Source organism: Trichoplusia ni, chromosome 12 (genome assembly GCF_003590095.1).
Source record: "Trichoplusia ni isolate ovarian cell line Hi5 chromosome 12, tn1, whole genome shotgun sequence".
Lineage (NCBI taxonomy): Eukaryota > Metazoa > Arthropoda > Insecta > Lepidoptera > Noctuidae > Trichoplusia > Trichoplusia ni.
In genome coordinates this window covers 7,778,849-7,803,225 of record NC_039489.1, presented here as the reverse complement: position 1 = coordinate 7,803,225, position 24,377 = coordinate 7,778,849, and the positions used below count along the sequence as shown (strand labels likewise).

At 34.9% G+C, this 24,377-nt stretch overlaps 2 protein-coding genes across 3 annotated transcripts in view; both read right to left on the bottom strand.

Annotated features, from left to right (window-relative positions):
- Positions 1–64, bottom strand: part of LOC113499588 (transcriptional repressor p66-alpha-like) — a 7,100-nt gene extending 7,036 nt beyond the window's left edge. Inside the window, exon 1 of the mRNA XM_026880099.1 lies at positions 44–64. Within this exon, the coding sequence (XP_026735900.1) occupies positions 44–64 (21 nt within the window). The remainder of the gene's footprint in view (positions 1–43) is intronic.
- Positions 65–74: 10 nt separating this feature from the next.
- On the bottom strand, positions 75–2,270 carry LOC113499413 (juvenile hormone epoxide hydrolase-like). Of its 2 annotated transcripts, XM_026879890.1 has the most exons (5): positions 2,099–2,270; positions 1,928–2,011; positions 1,481–1,663; positions 727–972; positions 75–296 (listed from the first exon to the last, which is right to left on the bottom strand). In XM_026879890.1, exons 2-5 carry the CDS (start codon positions 1,994–1,996, stop codon positions 90–92), a joined length of 705 nt encoding a protein of 234 aa, XP_026735691.1. In that variant the 5' UTR covers positions 1,997–2,011; positions 2,099–2,270; the 3' UTR covers positions 75–89. The 2 variants fall into 2 exon arrangements, with proteins under 2 accessions (XP_026735691.1, XP_026735692.1); XM_026879891.1 differs by lacking the exon at positions 2,099–2,270 and having other exon boundaries at positions 1,928–2,092.
- Positions 2,271–24,377: the final 22,107 nt, after the last annotated feature.

The following is a 24,377-nucleotide window of genomic DNA, read 5'->3' as shown; positions in this document are numbered from 1 at the left end:
CTGTTATGTTCAGTTTATATATGTAAAATTGCAACTGTCTCACACTTTTCTTAACAGGGTTCATGAGATACTCAGAGATACACATACAGTCAAGTGTCAGGATTGTGTTTAGTTTCTTGGGTACGGAACCGTAAAAAATATTTCCTCACCTGTGAAAACCCGAAGCCAGGTATACTGGGTGCAATGACCTCAAATACGAATTTCTGATCGGGTCTAACGGTCGTCAGCTTTGGTATTATCTCGTAGAACTCGCGGATGGAGCCGGGCCAGCCGTGTATCAGAAGGATGGGTACTACCTATAAATACATAGATTTTAATCATGTACAAAGCCATTTCAATATACTTAACTGCTGTATACAGTCAAACCCAATATCTAAAAAAACTATTTATTTTATCTATTGTTCAATGTACGGGAAACAGAAGCAATTTGAACTAAAACATAATGTATTTTTCCAAAAAATAGAAGAAGGGTATTTTTTAATATATCCCTTAAATAAAAAAGGACTGGATATGAGTTGTAATGTCGTGTTACGTCACTTACTAGTACACTATTAGCTCGCTACTAGTACTTTCTAAGTACTCCACCATTATAGATGCTGTTTTATATATATATATTTTTTTATTTAGTAATTCCTTCAAATAGAAACACATACCTATCCAGCATTTTTTGGCAATCAGAGAACATTATCTGCTTAGGTATATTTTAATAGGAAACAAAATACTTACGGTAACATTAGCAGATACTTTGGGCTTTACATGCATGTAATGTATATCCAGTCCCTGTATATTTGTTATAAAGTGTTTGTACTTGTTCAGAAACTGTTCTCGTTCTTTAAAGTTGTAGTTGTTCTTCCAATAGTCTAAGACTTTAGTCAGATAGTTTGTGTTGAAGCCGTAGTTAAAGCCGACGTCTTCTAGTGGAGGTGTCAAGGGACGGCTGTGGAGAAGACGCTCCCTGAGATCATTGACTATCTGAAATTGGGTAATGTGATGAATTGAATTTTATTATATTTGCCGTATTTTGACATTATAGAGGAGGCAATTGATGATAAGGGGTTTTTACTTAACATGTTTTGTTATTTTACTTCATAAAAAAATAGTATTTTTAATTTTATTTCATATTACTTATTTCAGATCTATCTATTATATTAAATTTTGTAAAAGAAATATTGCAGTCATTGAGTTTGGCACAAAAAGATGATTGTAGACAAGTAGGCAACAGTCTTCACGCAATTACTATTTGTATAAATAAAATCTTTAAATGTGATACAAGGACTATGTAAACATGCAGCTTTCACAACTCATAATTGATTATAATATAAGTGACCTTTGAGACTATAACTAATGATAATGATAATAACAGACTAATGATAATAACATTTTAAAACTTTGAACAATTGAAAACTCCTACACTGTGGCAAGACCAATGTGTACCAATTTTTATTTACAAAAATGAAATAATTAAAATAAAATTACTTACCACATCAGAAAATTCAATCTGGTAAGGTCTGATAGACACATCCTTCTTTAAATCTATAGGGTACGGGCCCCACCATTGCTCAAGATCAAGCACTGGCTTCTCGAGAGGTGTAGACAAATATTTGTAGGCACTATAGGCAGTAAGTCCCCCAAGCACGAGAAATACTATGAAGTATTTGCCGAGCTGTTGAAAAAATTTTTAATAGTCCATGAGCTTCTGACAATGTTATTAAGGTTTTACTCATCGTGAATGGGTTGACTGAATACTTAATTTCAAATAATTAAGGGAAATCTTAAATTAAACTTTTAATGTGTTTTATATTTTCTTAATTTTCTTTTGAATACAACAAAATCAGAATGTTATAAACAATGTACAAAATACTTTAATTTTAAAATATATAATAAAAACACGATAAGTAGTACAAAAAAAAGAGTTAGGATTTCTTACCGAAGAGGGTTCTTCAAGTTTCTTTTCATTCTTTAATTTTTCGCCTTTAGAAGATTTTTTCGAACTCATTGTGGCTACTATCTTCTAAAATTAAAAAAGTATATTGAATCGACGTACTTGTAGGTAATTACTGTTGTAATATATCTATTGTAATGCCAAGCTGATACCTACGTGCTTAAATGATAATGCAAATCAGTTTTAATACACTTTTATCGTAATTATTTATAGTTTCGTAAATAGGTGCAGTCGGCCGGCCGGTGATGTGATGACAGTGACAAATTGACGATATTGATTTTGACAACTGGAAATTGGAAACCACAGATAGCATATAATGATTTAACAGACTACAGACTATGTAGACACAAAATCACGTTGTTTAGCTACGAATAAAATCCCTAAAGTTAGGAAATTCAAGATTTATTACAGGATATTAGTGGTTTTTATAAGTATCCTGATCAAAAAACGGACTTACAGATAAGATCGTTGCCGATATCTTATGGCTTAAGTAGTCGCTTATCGTGTGACATGATTCGTCAGCATGAGCATGTTTTTTACATGTGTAGATTGGTCACGTCCGACTCGTGCACTGAGGGTTCCGCAGATATAAATGACAGAAGGATTTTATAGTACGTGTTTTTTAAACAACTCTCTCAATAATTTATTTCTAGTAGGTTTCACAAACATCGACCATTCTTGGACCACTCAAACTCTTGCCTGCGACGTGATCGAACCCACGACACAAACTGTTAAACTGAGTGTAGTATTTTTTTTGAAGTTTTGACATTTTCCAGCTCCGGAGTGCCCATATGCAGGGCGACCTCAGTTTGTTCAAACAAAAACAAACGTTCCTGAGACAAAAGTTCTTGACAAACAGACTTCAGATATAGAAGCGTATAATGGTTATTTTGCTACAGAACTCTTAAACATTCACGATGATTGACGTCATTATTTAATCAATTAATCTATTAGGAACCTGTTGAGCGTTGTCACTATGTGTATCTAGGCCAAAAATTATATTGCTTATTTTATTCGGTAAGTCATATCGACTATTCACTGTATAAAGGCGGCACTAAGGCGGTATTTATTTTTCATCCAACAAATTTCAAAACAACAGAAATACATCGGCTGTGAAAATTTAAACTTTTTAACTATCACAGTTCATGAGTTTCCGTCTGTCGTTCGTTCGTTTTGTTATAGCTTTCCCATCTACTTAGTCTTAAAAAATACACCATATTTTCTTTTTTCCAATCGTTTTTCTTCCAAACGTCGTACGACCACTTTTAAATTGGGAAATGTAAATACTTACTATGAAGTACTTAATACTTATTGTGGTTTCGAATCCCGTACTGGAACAACGTTTTTTCTTTAGGTTTGTGAGAGACTTGTTTATAATATCAGTTAAAAACTATTGGTAAAGGAAAATAAGGTACAAATGTTACGTTTGTTTGCGTTTAAAAAGCAGCTTAGCATATTTGCTAGAATTAATATATACATAGGTAACGGCTGGTAAATTAATTATCTAAATGCAAAGATGATGTTAACCAGCAGTAAATTTCTTTACTAAGTAAACAATCATTAGAAACCCGAGAATTAAAACAGACATTATTACAGTCACAACTGCGCCATGGCGCCAGTGCAAAAAAAAAAACAAAAGAATTACCCCAGTCGCACTTTCCAATTTTAAATACGTGAGCCTCATCGCGATATAATTTTCAAAATGGCACCCACACATTATCATGGAAATAATGAAGAAATTATTGACGTGTGAAACGAATATGCGAAATAAATCCGAATGAATGGAGGCTGTCACAATAGGCGCCGCAAGGCTCGCTTTTAATTGAACTTGCGGGGCCAATATGGTAGGTGGATTTTTTATTTTTTCATTCAACCGCCGCTTGATACAATATCGTAGGGTTGGCAAATAGTAAATTGGTAAGATATTTATATGTCCAAAATAATAAATGATATCAAAAGAGGATAATATATTTAATTGTTTTTAGATCGACACGCAAACGAGAGATTTCTTTAGATCTATTTGTAGCTAGTGCAAAAAAATCATTAATGTGGCTAATTTCTTTTTTCTAGAAGAAGTCGTGGTCGGTATTTGTTCATAAATGTTTATCTGTATTATAAAGGTGAAATTTAAATTAACCTGATGGATTAATTGCAAGAAGCTGTCTGTTTGCATTTGGTAATTATTGCACTTACCTACAATTTTTTTGTAATTCTTAGATACAGTTTTATATAACTAGCAGTTAGTATCGACTAAATATCAAACAGGAGCTTTAAAAATTACTCAACTCCAGACAGCCCTATTTAACACCCACCACGCTTCCATAGCGCTATCACGGCTCTCAGCCCTGTTACCATTTTCCCATTTTTCCCGCCAACTTTTACTGACATTTTAAACATTATATAACATGACAAACTCAGGCTAAAATCAACCTTATAGCCACAAATATGCTTTATTACGGTTGGAAATTCGTTTAAAATTGAATGATACTTACGCTGTGTTAGCGATAAGCTGGAGCTTAGTGATGCGGTTTTTCGAATGAAAACCTCTTTTGGGGAATTGACATATGAATTTAATATCGGTTTTAGCGTTGTATTATAATGATTTTATTGGATATTACCGTCAGGTCTTGATAGTTGCGGTTACTGTGTAAATGAGATAATGAATGTAGATAATTAATTTGTTTTATTTCATAAATGATTAATTATTGACTACCATTGTGGAATATTTTGGTGAAGTGATTGGGCTTTACAAATTACATCTTATTGGTTGATTAATCTATCTATTTGTAAGATATTATTACAAACAATTTATTTGTAAATTATGACAACCTAACGGTCGTTAAAACAGTATTATTTTAATACGCTTTGAAGATGACACGTCATCCATTGAAGATGCCTGTTTCTCCTTACCAGTGTCAATAATTATAAAAAAAAAGTTTGGGAACAGTGGATAATGACATTTAAATAATGTTCGTGTTTCGACTAGTTGTTTGTCCCTTATATTTAAACAGAATATCTACTTGTAAACACTTGTCCCGTGGGATTCGGTGGGAAGTAAGTAGAAAATGGATCGCACAGTTATCTGCTAGTAGCAAACGTTCATGTATCTTGTAAAATTGTTATTTGTTTGTTTTTAAAAGGTATTAAAATTCCTTGTTTAATAACTACACATTCATTACATTTAAGTAACAGAAAAAAATTAACGTATTTATTTTTTAATTTCAAAGAGAATAAATTCTTCTTATTATACATCGTATTACTTAGCTATGTGTATTACAATGTTACTGAGGTATATAACCCAAATCGTAGATAACAATAGATAATATTCATCCTATAAATACTCACATTATTCAACAAATAATTAACTGAAAATCAACGATCCAGTACACTCCCTGACAAAAGCCTTAAACGTGACGCCCATTCAAACCGTACCTTACCGTCCCAACAAACTTATCGTTACGTAACACTGTACCGAATGTACCCTGACTGTACCCTTGATTATTTACCACAAACTTACAAATACACCTTAAGACGATGATAGAAACTCTTATTACGTGAATGGTAAGGTTGGTTTTTGTGTAGCAGGATGGTAGGTTGTATTGTTGGAAGGAATGAAGATGTATAAGGGAGGTTTTAAGTGGGGTGCGATAAAGTCACAGGTCGGGCTTAGCGGTTACTAGAGTCGCGCTTGACGCTTCGCTTCAGAGGGATGGGGATTTAGACGTTATTGGCTTATAGTGTAGGGCTGGCGAGGATGGGAAAACTAGAATATTATAATGCAATTTAGAACATACTCTTCTTGTGAGTTGTCCTTCAGTAAAAGGAAAACAGGGCAATGCTTTTTTTCGAAACCCGCAGTGCTGTGAATACGACTCCCTCTTAAAAGGTCTTAAGTCGAAGTCAGTAAGATATTCGATTCAAAACGATCCATCCGACGACAACGATCGACAATTTAAGAAAAATCGGTTCATATCCTCCAAATTCAAGGTAACAAAAATACAGGTGAATGGAGAACCTAATCCTATTTGAAGTCGTTTGAAAACGCTTTATTTGTTGTGCTCACATAATACTGTGTTACGTACGTTCTTGTCTTCAGTTCATCTATTCTTATATCATTAATTCTAACCTACTATGATAAATATTCTTCACACGGTAAAACTAAGAGAAGGATACACTTTCGTCGTGTTATCCTGGTTGATCTGTATTCTAGTGAACTACGAGTAATTTGAGATGATAATGCGTAAGACTTGAGTCCGCAAGACTAATGATGCAAACGGCTCTGCCCGCGGAAGTCCGAAATTCACCAAATTTGTTTTTACAACTGCAATAATCCTTGTTGTAAGAGGTTGTGATAGCTCCTGTTTGAAATAGATGCCAAGCAATGTTTCATTTCTTAGAAACGTAGAAATAAACGCATGGAAATGGAAAATGTATGGAGACAACAGGTGAAAGTCACGAAACGATATGTCATATCCATACATTTTAGCGTTTTCAACTGGCTAGAAGGACTTACATGCACATTTTTGTATATTTTTTCGCCTGTAAGACATGTATGTTGAGGCTGGTAGATCCATTTTATCTATTGTAATAGCAATTGTCTTTTTTGTTTTATGATAAACTTTCCCTTATACAGCTATCCTTATTTTTCTGTATTCTTACTATAGTTCTCAGCATAAATTTAAATCTATCAAAGATGAACTGAACGCAAACCATGGGTAGAAAAAGCAATAGACCGGTAAGAGTAGAAAAATCTAAGAGACGCTTTTGCCCTGCAGTGGGAAAGTAATTACTAAATAAAATAAAGGTCTTCAAAATAGAAAAATAATAATCACGGAACAACTTTAATTGAATATCTCCGTTCAAATTAGATCAGTTGTCCGATTGAGTAACAAACATAAGAACATACTTGTCTACATAATAAGTAGCCTAGTACCTAGTACTGTGTATTTAAAATAAAACTATCACGTTTGCCCCTGTTTGACGTAATATTCTTGCCATGGGAATCAACATGGTTTTGTTATGCTGTGTTTACAACGACACTGTGTAATTAAGTGTAAGATAAAAGCGATGTAATTACAAAGAGTTCAAGGTATTAATTAGTAACGTAATGATTTCGTTTTCGCTTTGTTTGTATATTGCAATTTTTGCGTTAGAAATTAGAGTGAGAAATGCAAGTAATATCTTACTTGCATTTTCTTTTCCGAAGGAAAGGATGAGAAAAGTAGGTCAGATTTTACTTGCATTTGTCTAAATAATTTATATTTTAGGGTTGGCTTCAAAAGCGGAACACTATTACTGAGTGAGAGTCTGCTGACTTTCTGTTCGTCCGTCACCAGGCTGCATATAATAAAAGGCCCAGTTGCAGTTTCCCCATGATGTTTAAAGTACGATAGAAGCAAATAATAGTACGATTATACTTACAAGTCATACCACTAAAACAAAATAGACACGATTTGACTAGCTTTTCCGTCCTTCCTTGAATGTCAATGGAAGATTGACATCAATAACCTTTTAATGTTTTGTTTTGTCAACAGATGGCGGTACTGAGACCTCACACACATAATTATCATCTTTATCAAGTTTTTTATACAAGTTCTATGATAATGAAGTTGTAATTTCTGTAAATAAAAACAAAGTAATGCCTTAGTGAAACAGTAAACGAGGTACATAGTGAAAGTATATAATAATGAGCACAATAATTAGTTCCTAAAACTTTCACACGCGCGAGATCAACGGATACATTGTTTAATTATTTATTAACAAATATTTTTTTATCTTTATTAGCAGTATGTGTTAAAAGTATTAGGAAGATCTTCTAATTATTATATTACATGAATCTTTATCATGTATCGGGAAAGATAATTATCAAGTTATAATTTTGCTATGCTCCACCTAAAGTACCTGTTACTTAACACCTATAAGTGAGAAATAAGTACATTAGTATTTTCAAACATAGAAATTTCATTCTGTATTCTATTCATTAGCCTACAAAGATAGGACTGCCGGACAACCGTTAAACTAACGGTTTTAACTAAAGTTAAAAATATGAAATACTTTGAATCGAAAACATGTCGAAATTTATACACAATAATATTATAGGGACTCGGGCCGAAATCTTACAGCCCTATTTGATCTCGTTACGTACCAGGCCTCTCCACGGAGTCATCAGATAAGAGACGGGCGCTCAAGTTTAATTGAATTTCTCGCAAAGTTTACGCTGCCACCCCTGGACGCCGAGCGCCCTGATTGGTGCGGCGTCGACCCGCTCAAAGACATTGTTCCCGGGCGCATAGCTAGGGCTGTGCCTATGTATATGTTCACGATGTACATGAATGGTTATATTGTTTGTGCAACTATGCTGAATTTTATAAGATTGGTGAGTGTTATTAAATTTAAAAGTAAAATAATACAATAATATCGCCTTATTTCAATATTATTATCTAGATTAAAATGTTTCAAGTCGGAAAAAAAACGTCTCATTTCTTCCACTTTTCTTCGATATCAGCCAGTTTTTTTGGTATGAAACAAATTCTTAGTATAGAAAGAATGATTGAAACACTTTTTCACCTCGAAACGAATTTCGAAAATTAAGACCTGCAATCAAACAATAAATGTTCTGCTATAATTAAACTCCGTAGCGTGCAGTACCGTGCGTATTTTATTAATTATAATTATTTGAAGTACATTCATTGTCTTTGGACACTGATCAGCACGCGTGACGAGGAATTCATTGCGTAATTACACACCGAATTACATTTGTCTTGGGCTTCACACCCAGCAATGAAAAGTAAACTTTATGGTTATGAAAATAGGGTAGGTTGGTGTGTTTTTGGTGGTAAGACAATGGCCCAAGGTCTGTGTGATGCCATCTCAAGTTAGTTCCACTTTTGCTAAGAACTAGGGCGCCGGAAGTTGGCGTTAGATGTTAAGCGGATGGTGAGATTATCAAACTATTTCAACTGTTTCGTTAGACGAATAGAGATTTTGTTTTGATTTTTTTTTGGCATGCGTTGGTGTTTCGGCGAAATTGCTGTCTGGCAGCTGGTAGGTAATTATGTAAAAGAAAGCTTATAATTGTTTGCGTTTATTTTAATGTGTGATGTGTTTGTTTATATGTATGTAGTTAACAGTAAATTTTCGAAAAACTGTCACGTTTTTCAAAGATTTTTGAAAAACACAAAATAATACTAAAATTGAAATCGCTACCCACCAGAAAGAAATCAAATTTTCGTACCCACAAAAAAGTATTTAGCTTCATTAAGAACTCATGTTTTTAATATTAGTTTTAAAAGCAGACAACAATTACAATTCCTCGTAAAGTGACATTACTTCCCTAAAAATATTCACATTAAATCAAATTACAATAAATACATTATGGCAATTCGCCAAATCATTAAGTGATTTACATATTCTTCAATCAAATTATGTTACCCATGCTTAACTTCGTACGCGCCACTAACAGTGTTAATTGTGGAGATCAATTAACCACGTAACATGTATTATAACGTACGCGCCAATGAGTTTCATAACCTAATTATTTAAAAAGTTAAGCTTCGATTCAGTGGTAAATTGTACTAGTGAGAGTAGTTTCTACTTATTATATTTTGAGAGAAAAATTACATAGCCATGTTTATTTATTTATTTAGCAGAACTTCTTGAAAAATAACCCTAAACGGCACCCCGTATCGGACGTATCGCCTATTCTTCACCGCTTCCTAAGCTATTCTATTCGAAATCAGCTGAATAGAAGAAACGGTGTAACAAACTACACAGCACAGCAATCTAGGCCCCAATTCTGCTATTTACAATGGCCGATGAATGAATGAAAATTGGCTTAAAACCTCTTAAGAATGTTTCCTAGACAATAATTGGAAATTCTGTATTGGACTGTACACTCAAAATCAATATAGAGAATTTTCAATTATTGCGTTGGCATAATGCTTGAGCGAATTAGAATAATTTCAAATTTAATCCAATTGTCATTCAGTCATCGGCCATTGTAAAATAGCAGAATTGGGGCTCTGCTGGTCCTTGCAAAGAAAATCCCTCGAAACCCTACTATGGAAATGCAGCGGAGAACCGCTGGCGCACTTAAAATATTTAACAAATATTTCATAGAACATACTATTTACAGTTGTCTCGGTCTTTAAATCACCGCAATCAATCTGAATGACATTTCCCAATCCTTACTTTCCATACAAAGTGTATGAACGGCAAATCGGACACGATTATTACTTTTTATTACAAAATACTCGATTTAGCGAACATAATTAGATATCTCAGTTTGAGCAAGGTCAATGGTATGTTTCGAAAATGTGGTTACATGTGAACTGCATAAGACATTTACGTTTTATATTGTCTTTAATTGAATGATTGATTTATTCCAGAGAGGTATTTCGTCAGTTAAATGTTTCTAGAAATGGCAATACAGCTTCGATTGAACTTTAAATGGAGTAACTACATTTTTGGAATCTAATTTTTTTTTTCTTTGTATCTTGAGCGGTTTTGAGCACAGTGAAAAACAGCATGCGTGGATCATAACAATGATTGTCGTTCTTGGGGATCTAACCCAAGACCCGATCCGCATAGTGGGTTTAACGTGATAGCCTATATACCATATGGCTAAAAAACAATACTGACAGACACATCTTGTTTTAAACATTCAATAACTACTAAAGTATGTCAAAGCTTCACTTGATCGCGTCTTAAACAGTATTAGTTTTAGTTCCGCTCTATTCCGGTGGCGCTGATCGTACCGGAATCGGCGCGTGCGCACTTTCTACGCGCCTACAATTAAATAATGGAGCTGCGATAGACGCAGGTGGACCTATTATTATTGCATAATCCCTGATAACTATGTAATGTATGTATCTTAATCAAAATATGCAGTAAGGAAATAGATAAAGCGAATAAGGATGCAAAGGGTAATTGTAATTTGGAGTAAGTTAAACTAGACTGTATATTAAGCACATTTTTCTTAAAAAAATGACTCATGCACTAATGTGTTTCACAAAAATTCAAGTCAAATATACTAAGACACGCAGATATTCAGTCCAAACATTCGTGGATCACACAAACGCGGGGATCAAACTCGCTGCGCGTCGCGCCCCGTTGATTTGACAGTAACCTTCAGTCATCCATTCAGCTATCCGTGTTGCCAAACTGCACCAGTCTTAATTTCAAAGTTGGCGGTAGAAATAAAAGTGATGATATTGTTTAATATACTAATATTGATAAATAATTTAACAAATGCAATAAGCTCCACAATTGACTACATAATCATGTAATGAGTTATTATGTAGACAGGTGGTGAAATGTCTCGGGATAAATATATAATGATGCCTATTTCTTTAATAACGGCGAGTGACGCCGGGGGCTATACTAGTATCGCTGGAGCAGTTGCAAGAGTCACGACTCTTCCAATACTGACATAATAAATCATGTTTTGTGTTATTGTTATACATCTTCTGCTAACTAGTCTATTTGAAACTATTCTCGAAATTGTGAAGTTATTTGCACCTAGTTTTGCGATACTAACATTATCTTAAACAAAGCCGCGCTCTAAAGATTTGACGTTGGTTCTACTAAATGACAGTAGTAGTCAGTAAGTTTTGAGAGTGCATTCTTTCATCTATCTTTATAATCGCCTGTGAGAATTTGATAACACACAGGGTTTACGAGGGTCAATTTTAGTCCCCAACTGCATACGGTAGACTCGTCCTTCCCTTCGCGATAGTTTGTGTTCCCGCTTGGCTCCCGTCTAAACGTAACGGGGAAGCATTCCAGTAGTTTTAGCCGGTAAGAGTCCGGCACACCCCTTCGCCTTCCCCGGGGCGAAGGAAGTCCTTGAGCATTTCCACGGGGTAAAGAACAAGACTCATCCTTCCCGACTTTAACCTTGTCATATCAATCACAAGCCGGTTATTCCAACTGCCATCAAGACACTGGATTTTTGTCGCCCGTTTTAACCCCGCTTTAACAAAGATATCTCCTTAAACACCCCTAGTAACGAGGGAACACGGATTTCGAAACACGGATGGATTGTTCCACAGTAGCAACTTTTATTTTCTCATTAGTATAATGCTACACAGTCAATGTAAATCAATCTTTGCGGATATATCAGCCTTGTGGGCACGATGCATAAACCTGCTGTTATTAGTTACGTTGCAAAACAGATTATTTAATACTGTTACGAACTACTATCCATCGACTTATTTAAACATATTATTATGTTCGTTTATACATTGTATCTGCTTTACATTGCTGATATATATGTAGTATGTCTATAGTCACAATTCAGCTTAATTTTAAATTTACTCAGTGTTCGACGCGTGGCCCTGCCTGGACAAGCTTCGACTCGTGTTTAGGACGTATTACGGTAGACGTATTTCGGACGATCCCAAAATTTCTTAATTATCACAATTTATTTATTCTAGTTACAAATCTCATCATTAGTATGCTTTTGGTATCTCCTTTAAACAACTAGCAATCTATGTAGATAACAACCCTAAGTATAACATACCCTGATGCAAACTACGAAACACTTCACTCGCGTAACCAAACCTACCACCACCTTATAAGTCGCACTTGTGAAAGAAAGAGACACCGCTTGACGTCATGTAGTGCCGTCTCGCTTCCACGAACGCCACAGTTTTCATTAAAAGTAATAGTGGACCAGTCAGATTTGAGCTTGTTATATAAACTTATTAAACAAACGATTACATCGGACCAAGAACGAATATTATAAGCTAATTAGAACATATCTGTCGACGTATTTTATACCAGGGTTTAATAAGATAAGAACTGATTAATGTAAATTGTAAGGGACAGTGTAACAGCGTTAAAGAGGTAATTAAAAAGAAGTCGTCAGTAATAATGTCACTTTCTTGCAGGATATACAGTAAAATTGAGTAAAGGTTGATCCTGAATATTTTACGTACGTTACGTAGATTGCAAATTGATTGAGCGCCTGTTTCACAATCACTGATAAGTCGCTATCTGGCAGATAAATTGAAAAAATTAACATTCTTCTGAAAAATCTGTCTAGTAATTTATCGGGAACTTATGTGGCGATGGTGAAACAGGCCCTTGGTATTTTAAATATTTATAATAATACCAGCCTATATACGTCCCACTCCTAGACACAGTCCTCTTTGGTAAGCTTTGAGCATTAGTCACAACGCCAGCTCACTGCATGTTGGCGATTTCAAAATACATTATTTCGAATCCTGGTATCCTCACCGTTTGTTAGTGTGATAACCTTTCATTAGACTAATTAGTAGGCAGACATAGCATTTCGCTATTTTTAATTAGGTCTAAATACCTAGATAGACTTGCATTGACGCAAGTAAAAGACGTGCCGCGCCGATCGTGCGTCATATTCTTAATTTTAATAATCTTATTCAATTTTCTCTCAAATATTATTCATGTTTGGCTTACACGTGCCTAAGATGCACATAAATGAGCTTTCTACTGCTAAAAGATATTTCAAAATCGGTTCTGCAGATTCTGACAAGGTCAAAAAGTCACAAAGTCCAGTTAATTTATCTATTTATTCACGGGGTCACGTCATGAGAAGAAACCCGGTCCTTAAAGGCGTGCACGGGGATACAGGTGATCTATGAATCTCTCCGTGGGGATTCATAGCGGTCAATGGATGTATCCAGTATCTTCTTTGTCTATTTTTTATAGCAGAGTAATGTCTTCTTAATAACAAATAAGCAATAAATTTTTCACGATGGTCCATGGAAGAGACACGTCTATCCACAATAAAAAAATACGATGAACTGGTTACCCCACCGAACGACATTAAAACGCTCTTTTTCACGACGCCGCAACGCAAACTGCCGATTTTAGCGTTTCGGCGACGCAACGCGGTTATGTGTTTCGGCCCGTAGGTAGGTATTTTTAAGTATGGAAGCGCAACAAGCTATTTTGAACACAGCCTTATGCCTTGATAATCTGGAGCTCCAATATTGCATTAAGACATTAAATCTGACTGACGGATACAGATTGGAAATGTCAATACAAATATTGAATTACAAGAAAGTTAAGGAAGTAAGTTATGTAACTTGTAATACAATTTTAAGAATTGATTTTTAAACGTTATAATATCAGTAACCATATGATCAGTTTGTAACTATGCGAGTGTGGAACAAAGGTCTTTTTAAATGGAACAGCATATGCGTAGAAAGCCTACCAACCACTCTTTACTTAATATTATTGCAGTGAAAGAGAGATGCCGCTCTATATCGTCTAGTGCACTGTCACACTTCCGCAGCTGAAAAAGAGCTAGAGAACCCCCATAAGCCATGATCTTCTTACGGATACTATGGGGATACGAAACTTTGTGTCCCTAAAAATAACAATTGACAGTCTTGGTACCCGTAGCGGAATATCAAAATAAGAAATTGTAAATACTACACGTGTCGTGTCGTTTGGATAATCCATAACCACATGCTTTTTCTAAGCCTAGGTGTATTGTGCATGTGACTTGAATGTTTGAGAAACCACCAGCGATACGAGGAAATAATTTATTTGTGCGGGAGTAGTTTAAAAAAAGAGTGAATAGGAACTGACATCGTGATGCAGCATACAGTCTATGGAGTTATATACAACAAGTCTTAATATATATTTAAAAATGTCTCTAGAAAATGTATGTCAAGTAATCTTGGTCCGATAATTACCACTTGTTGTAAAGAACCCGCTCTTTTCTCGTCAAACTACTACTTACCGAATTTCGCAAATGCATCTATCTCAATGTATACCAGCAAACACGTAATACATATAATTTATAAATTCCAATACATTATGATGTATGTGCAAATTATGTAACTAACTACAACACGGCTAGTGTAAGTTGACGCTTCGGAAAGTAAGATAAAAGATTGTTGGAGCGAGACCAAAGTATGCTTGTTGCTGTGTGAGACAGAAATGGTGATATCTTGCCGCTCTTTCGAGATGTGCCAAGTTACGTCGGTTGCAATGTATAAGATAGGCGCTCGGGATTCGCTTGGGTAATGTCTGCCTTTTCTAAGCTGAATAAAATGCACCCTAATTAACTATAATTAAATAATGACTTTTACTTTAATATGAATTTTGTTTTAATGGTGGTAGCATTTTAAATGGAAATCATCCATCCTAATATTGGGTTCTGAAATATACTCATAGTCTCTGAGTTTTATGAAACTAATCTATTCGCATCATCTGATTTATTCGCTTAGATAGTAGTTTTAAAAACATAATGGCCTTTAAACAAACAGTTGCACATATCCGATACTATTAATAAGTATAAAAATTAATGTTCCGAGTAAATATGTAAAATATACTAAAATTACGTGATTTGGAATCCAAATAAATCAATGTTAGAATTATAAATTTTTATTATATTTGGCAGGCAACACGAAACTCTTCTATTTTAACTAATGAATCAAAACATGCAGTGGTAATGCAGTTTGAGTAATAAAAAAATGCAAAGAAAACGGATGGTAAGTACTTGCGGTTGGATGGTAAGTACTTGGTATTAGATGGTAAGTACTTGGTGTTAGATGGTAAGTACTTGGTATTAGATGGTAAGTACTTGGTGTTAGATGGTAAGTACTTGGTGTTAGATGGTAAGTACTTGGAGTTAGATGGTAAGTACTTGGTGTTGGATGGTAAGTACTTGGTGTTAGATGGTAAGTACTTGGTGTTGGATGGTAAGTACTTGTTGTTAGATGGTAAGTACTTGGTGTTGGATGGTAAGTACTTGGTGTTGGATGGTAAGTACTTAAAAATGTTACAAATATGGTCAGAAGTTGCGATGACTCTAAAAACTTATCTGATTTCAAAAATGCCTAGCTTATATGTTCTATCCACGCGGACGAGGTCGCGGGTAACAGCTAGTATAGCATAAACGTTACATAAACATAATTAGGTGATAGTCCATGAGTATAAATAAAAGATAAAAAAACTCTGCAGTGTGTAAGTATGTTATAATAATGTTGAAATAGTGATTGCAGTAATGTGGGGCGGTATTTTTTTTTTATTTAACGCATTATGAGCGTTTATCGGTGGCTTTCCTTATCCTGTAGGTGTTGTATTTATTTTTTAAATAGCTGTTTACTTCTAAATTGATTTTGTATTTTTCTTTTAATACTCACTGTGCCGTCTTTTGTAAACATCTATTGAATCTTTGATATATTTTTTGTTATTGTAGTTCAAAAAACGGAGCCCTGAGGGTCTATCCGTCCGTCACCAAATTGTATCCTATGCAACCTAGACAGTTTAAATTTCAGTTTCACTATTTCAAATACAAAAAAATATTAATCAAGGTTAAATTAGCCAAATAAAATTATGTAACACAGTAACCCATTAAATTGACATGATCAATTGTTAATTTTATTGCAATCATAATTTTACTGGGCTAAAACTGTGGGACCTATCCTCAAATTTATTTGTCATCCAATCAGTTTGTACTAAGCCAATTTGTACGAAACCTCAATGTAGTGCGACTCGAGTCTGACTCGCACTTGACAAGTATTTAATAAACTAATGAGCACATGTTCCATGAATGGTTGATGAGTCCACATTATTACACCATGCAACTAGATCAATGAGGTGTGAATAGTTGCCTCAGTAACACAAATTACGTATAGATGTTACATCTGCACTCTTTAATGTTACACCATGCATCTTGAAATCAATCATATGAAATGAGAGAAAAGCTACTGTGTGAGATATTTAGGTAATACTTGCTGTTTTTAATAATAATGCTGTGATTATAATAATATTTTAAGAATTGGTGGAAGACACTCCAACTTCACAGATTTTTTTTCTCTCCCCTCCTTTTTAATTTTAATCCAATCCATGGATTTCTGGATTCTACATAGGGAAGCTAATTCGTTTCGTCAATTATTGCTATGTTAATTAATTTATTTTTTGTGAAACTACTCTCGACTGTAGTATAAATAGCGTGTAAGGAAAAAAAAATTTCATTCGCAGTACGGTACTAGCACGTTAAGGTACAAGACGTCAAAACAAATATTCAACATTCAAATCGTCGAATAATGTTCTTCTCCACTAATATTTTGCAATTTGTACTGGATCGTTATATGAAAATACAAAGCCATTATTTATTAATTTGGCATTCATTAGGTAATACGTTTAGATCTTGGCCTTAGTAAGAACACACAATAATTAATATAGCAATAACACAGGTAAACAATGCAGAACAAATACGGCTTGGCATTCAGAATAATTAAAATCTAGGTAAACTATATTCGTTGTTCTAGATCCACAAATGGAAAGGATTTATTCAGGGTAGGGTCGGTATCGCAAGGCCAAAAATGACGTACATCTCTTATAAAGAGTCACGCCCTTGTATTAAGTCGATGCTTGCTAAAAACTTTTAAGGTACAAACTACAAACATCCTTTGAGCGGTTCGAGGTATGACAGAATTTTTCATTTTCCGTGGCTGAATTGAAAAGGAACTGGCCTCTCCAAGAGGAACATTTCTCTTGTAATTTTGCCAAAGGAGTGCATCCCGATTCGACTGGAGAAAGCTTGTAGGATCGACAACTTCACTATAAGCTAATACATAAACAGAGAATCATTATAATCTTTAAGTTATTGTAGTACCTATATATAATCTCTTTTCTATGATTGCAACGTTCTACTTTTCAAGTAGTATCCTAAAAAAAGATTACATAAAAAATGCGTTTCACAATAACAAAAATACGTTTCACCTAATTGGTGTATTGGAATAAGCATTTTTGGATCACAAAAATGTTTAGGCTACGCGTTGATCGAACCAGCGACATGTCACACAACCATAGAAATCTAAATAACAAGGTAATATTATTTAGATTTCTATGCACACAACCCATCAGTGGGTTTTACGTTTTGTGCAGTTAATAATAGACGAAATGTATGTTGCTTTCTTTAAAATACTCACTACGTTAAATACAATTCAGCTTTTTATAAATCTGGTTGAAACTTCCTACTTACATCGAAATTGTAACGTAACAATAAAAATATAATTATGTATTTATACATATATGCAAACTGAGATTATAATTATAAACTTTTTAAATATATTTATGTAAATTGTATGCATTTCCGTGTTCTTCTAAGTATAAATCAAGTTTGTTAGAGTGTTATTTATTAATATCTAAACTAATCAGCTAATTAGGAATCCAATCAAGTCATCATTTACTTGGATGCTAGATTCTTCTTAGTTTTGACATGACGGTCGTGCGGCACATCAATGAAGGTTTACTCATGCGTATTTCAGGAGCGCCCGACTAGTTCCGGACACAACCGTAGTCCTTAATCATGAGCTGACGCATCGGCGGACGAGCGAGTTGAACTCGGTTTTATACATATTGTCAAACAGAAGTAAAACAAATCCAAAGTAGGTATATTTTGGTAAGATAAGTTCACAACAATAACAAGTAAAATAGTTACGTTGTAAAAAAGCTTTTAGTAGCTTATGCACCCGCTTCTTTTTTTGTTTTTATTAAAAGAGCGACCAAACTCTGTACACCAAACAAGTGCAGCAAGTATTAAGTGAAGTTACGATTAAGTGAATGGGTCCTTTGATTATTTCGCAACAAAGTATTCAGAACCAAATTGGCGCTATCGACTGCACAAGTAACATAAACTGTTCTCTACCGTCTTTTTAAATAAGATTGTCGCAGTAACAGTTGCAGAAGCGAGACAGCACTATACGGCGTAGGGTGGCGTCTCTTTTCCACATCTGCGACAGATAGACGGTAAGAGATGTGGGTAAACCTTCTTTGGTCATACTACTTGGATCTTGGTGGCTGGACTATTGCAAAATTGAAGTTATCGCGTGTGACGATTTTAGTGAATTGGTCTCACACTCCGCGACTGTCCAGGGGAATTTAGTGAATGACCGGTATTTGAAGTCAAATAATGATCAGTTGTGGTGACTGCGCGGTACTAAGCATGAACTGTATGCAAGAGGCGCAGGTTCGATCCGAATGCAAGGTGATCAATGTGACTTTTTCAAAGTTGTTATGTACTTAGCTAATTATTCCAAAACACCAATTCCACACCAAACGGTGAAAGAAAAATCGTAAGGAAAACTGTATTCCGAATATTGGAATCTGAAATCACAGTGAGCTGGCGTAGTGATCAATGCTCAAACCTTTCTTATACGGGAAGAGACCTGTACCCAACAGTGAGACGTATGTATATAGGCTGGTGTTATTATAATTTTCAGGACCATCACTACTCGATCTTACTCGTCTACTTTGAAGATCAAAAAAAGGATCAAGAACGCCTGTGATCGCTAAATCTGTATACTTATTAGAGGTCAGTGACTGGTTAAGTCTGACCGTGCTTAGTGACGCTGTGAAGGTAACAGTTTAACATTCCATTCTGTTTTCCTTTTCATACCGCAAAAGTAGGATTATTGATAGTTTTAATTACGTACATAAAGATTAATAAGATCGATGGTTGTGGAGTTACAGGGATATTATATTGGATATTTTTTCTCGAATCAATGAATTGCCTAATCTATATAATTATACTAATATATAAAGCTGAAGAATGTGTTTGTTTGTTTGAACGCGCTAATCTCAGAAACTACTGGTTCAATTATTTTTTTTTGAGTTGAATAGACCATTCATTGAGGAAAGTTTTAGGCTATAAACCATCACGCTGCGACTAATAGGAGCGAAGATACAATGGAAAATGTGGAAAAAATAGGGCAGGTATAAATCATAACTTATATCTTCTAACCACGCGGACGCAGTCGCGGGCAACAGCTAGTCGTCAATATATAACATTTTGTTTAAAATGATAATAGTTAATTTATTGTGGTAATACTCTATTGTCCTTCCGTCAAATGCCAAGGCTTAATAATTGTATAGTGTAAACGAGTTTTTTTTAGTTATCTGTGGTGAGGTGTTAGGACATCCTAGACTTTCATTTTTTAAAATTGAATGAATTGACATTTATCGTTTTGGATTTTTTTGGAAACCTTACCTTGGAATTTAATTATTTTTTCTAATAAGTTTATATGTTTGCTAAAGCACTTTTAGCTTCAGCATTTTTTAGAAGATAGGGAAAAATTGGCTACGGCATCATTAAGCTAGTTAACTGCGCCATATCCACACACATTTCAAATAGCTATTCCCTTTGGACAGAATGGACATTTTAAATATAAACTCTGACTACTTAAACTCCTTACTAGAGTCGTGTGTTCATCATTAACAGTAGTTTAATCTTTAACCTTTTCTAGACAGGCTTTAATACTAATTCATTCAAACGTGTAGTATTAATTATAAAGTTAGTTACATCTGTCAGGCAATACCTAGTGTACCTAACGTATTTTTTTTTTTTACGAAAATACACTTTTTTTATCTGGTTATAATTTTATGTTTATTTGTGAATGGAAAGCTGGTGTACATCTGTTGCGTAGTACCTTCTCACCAGCTAAAAGCATTCGTGAAGATTGGACACTGTAAATAAATTAATTTATTGACCTCCAAAAATCGCTACTTGGTAAGTTGATTTAAAATTAATGAATTTTGATTCTGATTTTGATTTGAGTTATCTAAGTACGTTGCAATTCTGGTTGCCTCTCACCGCACTGTGTATCGGTCCAAATATTACATAAATAACATACGTTACATATGTTACGATACTGTCAGCAACAGAAGTCTTTAATATAAGTCAGATTTTCAATTCCACTGCACACCATGACATTGAGTTCAGTGACTGCTGTCAGTTATGTGTTGTGTCACGAAAATAACCTTGAAACCCAGTACCGTTCAAACAAAGTTAAGAGGAATTTGACATGTCACTGAAGGGTTATGCTTCATAATATTTTTCATATCACTGTCTAGGACAAGCGTTTGTGTGATCCACGAATATTTTTTCTTAGGTTGGATTTTTTTGCGCATGTCATTTGAATAAATTTTCTTCACTCTCCACTAAAACCGAAGCTACTGACACGGGCATACGCGTGGGGTAAGCAGGAGGTGTGAGAGGCGAGAATCGCAAACTGCAAGCGGCCTGTGAGACCGCACGTCCATAGTTAAAGGTTAAAAGCCTGTGCGACATAAGAATTTAATTCCGTATTGACGAACGAGGGTCGTTTATATAAAGAATAATCCACTAAAGTTTTTGCTTATACTCGTAAATAGATACTTAGAAGCTTTATTTTGTATGACACACAACTAAACATAGTACATAACGTCTTTGTACTGTTACAAGTATGAAGTTGATGGGCCACACAAGAATCAACTCATTTTCGCGCACGAGGCAGCGTGCAAAGCTGGGTAAAATTAACTTAATTGTTGCTAATCGACTTTTGTTGCCAGCTGTACGAGTGACGGTGCTACCACAAACAAGTATTGAATGTGGAACGGAGCCGTGACATCGTGGGAGCAATTAACACTCTCATCATTGAACGATTGTCAATATCAATCATTCATGCATTCATTTATGTAAAGAAATGTTTTGTCAGTGCGCATTTTAATGAGAAATTGACGTTTAAATTTGTTGCCTGGCAACCAGTCTACTATGGCACATTGTGTTACAGGGGCTCCATACAAAATATGGTTTTAATACTCTGGTAGGGAGTTGATAAACTTAACATAACAGGAAAGGGAGTTTCAGTTTTGCAGTACTTAAGTACTGACCAGTCTAATAAGACCTCTTTAGCAGAACATTTCTGTAGGGATTAAGATTGTGGCCAAAAACTTAAGAATTTAATAAACATGTGTTTTTGTGAAAGTAATTTCACTAAATCTGTAACAAACTTCATTGTTCAAAAATAACTTATAACTAACTAAATTATTTCCGCATAAAAATGGACACTTTTCAAATGTATTCAAATCTTTGATCTAGTTATAAACTACGCAAGGATTGGAGCTCTCTAATTGGTCTGTACATACAAACCAGTATATTGCAATCAGCTGATCTTGTTTGCAATTCTATCAACATATAATTGCATTTAGGTATGTATATGTCTTCGTTGCGTTAATGAAAGTTGGAAGCGGTAGTTACTGTTACTGTCTGAAATCTGTTTGGCTTTTGTTTTATTTTTTTGCTGGTTATGTTTTTGGAACACTACGTCGAGCTCAGTCTATCTTTGTTTAGTTATTTTGTACATGTTATTTCTTTAAATAATTTCTACATATTTAGCGTATTTACTAATAAGCAAGTAGGTATCAACCATAGAAATCTAAATAATAAGCTAACCTAGAAAGGTATCAACGGATTTTTTATATTACTACACACAAATGTGTTCGCTGTAGAAAACTACATTAAAGCTCTTCGAAAAACGACTGAAATTAAATTCTTCTTCCTTTTATATTCTGTGAAAAAAAATCTTTCTTATATTGCATACTAGCTTTCCCGGCGGACTTCGTACCGCCTTAGAGTCGATGATAATATTGCTGATTGTTTTTAAGTAATCATTTTAAGTTGTATATAGGTTGTAAATAAGAAACACATGATTTACTTATATTGCCGATTGAATTAGTTTTTTATGCTAATCGCGGCCCTTCAGCAAGATCGCAACCACCTTCATATACATCTACTGCAACTTAGAGCCAAACTCATGGGTGCTGCCAATAGATATCTAGTTTATTTTTGATTTTGACTACCATTCCCCGATTTAATGGTACCACCTTCATGTATTACTGCTACCTGCTCTACTGGTAATCCCCTCATGACTGCTACCTACTCTAAGGTCCCACCCTACTCTCACGCGTACAGTACCTGCTACCCAGCTATAACCCTCACTGCTCTACTGGTAATCCCTTCATGACTGCTACCTACTCTAAGGTCATGAAATACTACTATCTGATCTCCTGGTATCACCCTAATCAACTACGGCTACGTGCTCTCCTGGTACCGCCCTCGTGCTCCCCAGCTACAACCCTCATGAAATACTACTATCTGATCTCCTGGTATCACCCTATGGACAACAAAAGTTTTACATGTAATAAACAAATCAGCATTTATTGAAATGAAAGTATTCATTACACATATCGAGTTTTCATTGTTTTTAAGATGTATTCTGTTTTCGGGACGGAAACAAATCCAACAAATCAAAAACCATGGCAGTCGGTCCAGCCGTTCTCGAGTTATAAGTGTTGTAACAAACACGACTTTCTTGTATATATATATAGAGATAGAAGTAGTTTTAATATTGATTTCTTACAAATATCAAATTGTCATCCATACGTCATTACATAGCTGTCATTTGCGTTTTGTTATACCACGTTTTATAGTGACTGACGTTTCAAGTCAAGTCACACGGGAACGCTGTCGAACGGGATAAAAAGTATCCTATGTCCGTCTCCTAGCTCTAAGCTACCTCCCTACCAATTTTCAGCCAAATCTGTTCTGCCGTTCTTGAGTTATAAGTGGTGTAACTAACACGACTTTCTTTTATATATATAGATTATGACTGGTCAACTGAAGAACAATATCATACTGATACATTGGGTAGATTATAATACTTTTAGTTGTACACCATAGAATGACATTAATATTAAACCATATTTAATTCTCTCTGAATAATTCATTTAGTATTTAAAGCTAACAGTTTATAGATAACTGGCTGTGGCCGGCGACTTTCTCTGTGCGGTTAGATGTGAAGCAACGTAAAATTTCATAATAATGGTCATCGAAAACTTAGCTTTTTCCAAAATTACTAGTACTCTCAAATAGTTCAATTGTTTATTTCTAAGGAAATTTAGGAAATCATGAACATCACTTGTTTTTTTAGCCTATTCATTCGGAATCCTACCCCTCACAAGAACATAAAATCACGCTACTAAATACATAAGTCCCGGCACTTTCAAGTTCTATCACTCATAACTTACCTCCATACTTAGCGATGCGAGTTTCTCCTACGGGGAAGTACGTTGACATTGCCAGCATTTTTCTTCGACCAATTAGGATTTCCCGTTGCATACGGAAGTTTTGAGAGACGCTATTGACAGCCATGACACAAAAACTTATGGACTTTTACTACTGCTCTACCAATACAACTTAGGGTAACGCTGTTGAAGATGCGCAAAAGAGATGCCGCTCTACACTGTGTAGTGCTCTGTCCTGCTTGCACCCCCAACAGTCTTTTGTTTAGTTTTTGGTTGGTACCTTGATCATCGTCGATATTTCTTGCACTAGAGCACTTTTCACTCTTGCATCTTGTATGTTGATTTAAATGAGGTTTGACATTCATTCATGGTCGCATTGGATGTGTTGATGTATGACTACTTTCAAGTGCGTCTGCACGGATAGTCGATTTATGTCGTTACCAGTTGGTTAATATGTGTGATAGTTCAGACCAATCGGCTCTTTGGTAGGATTATTTTTGTGATCTGGGTTTCGATCCATTCACGGCAGAGAAAATTGTGTGATTTTGAATATTGTTTGATTGAGTTGTCCAGAAGTTTTCCCAGA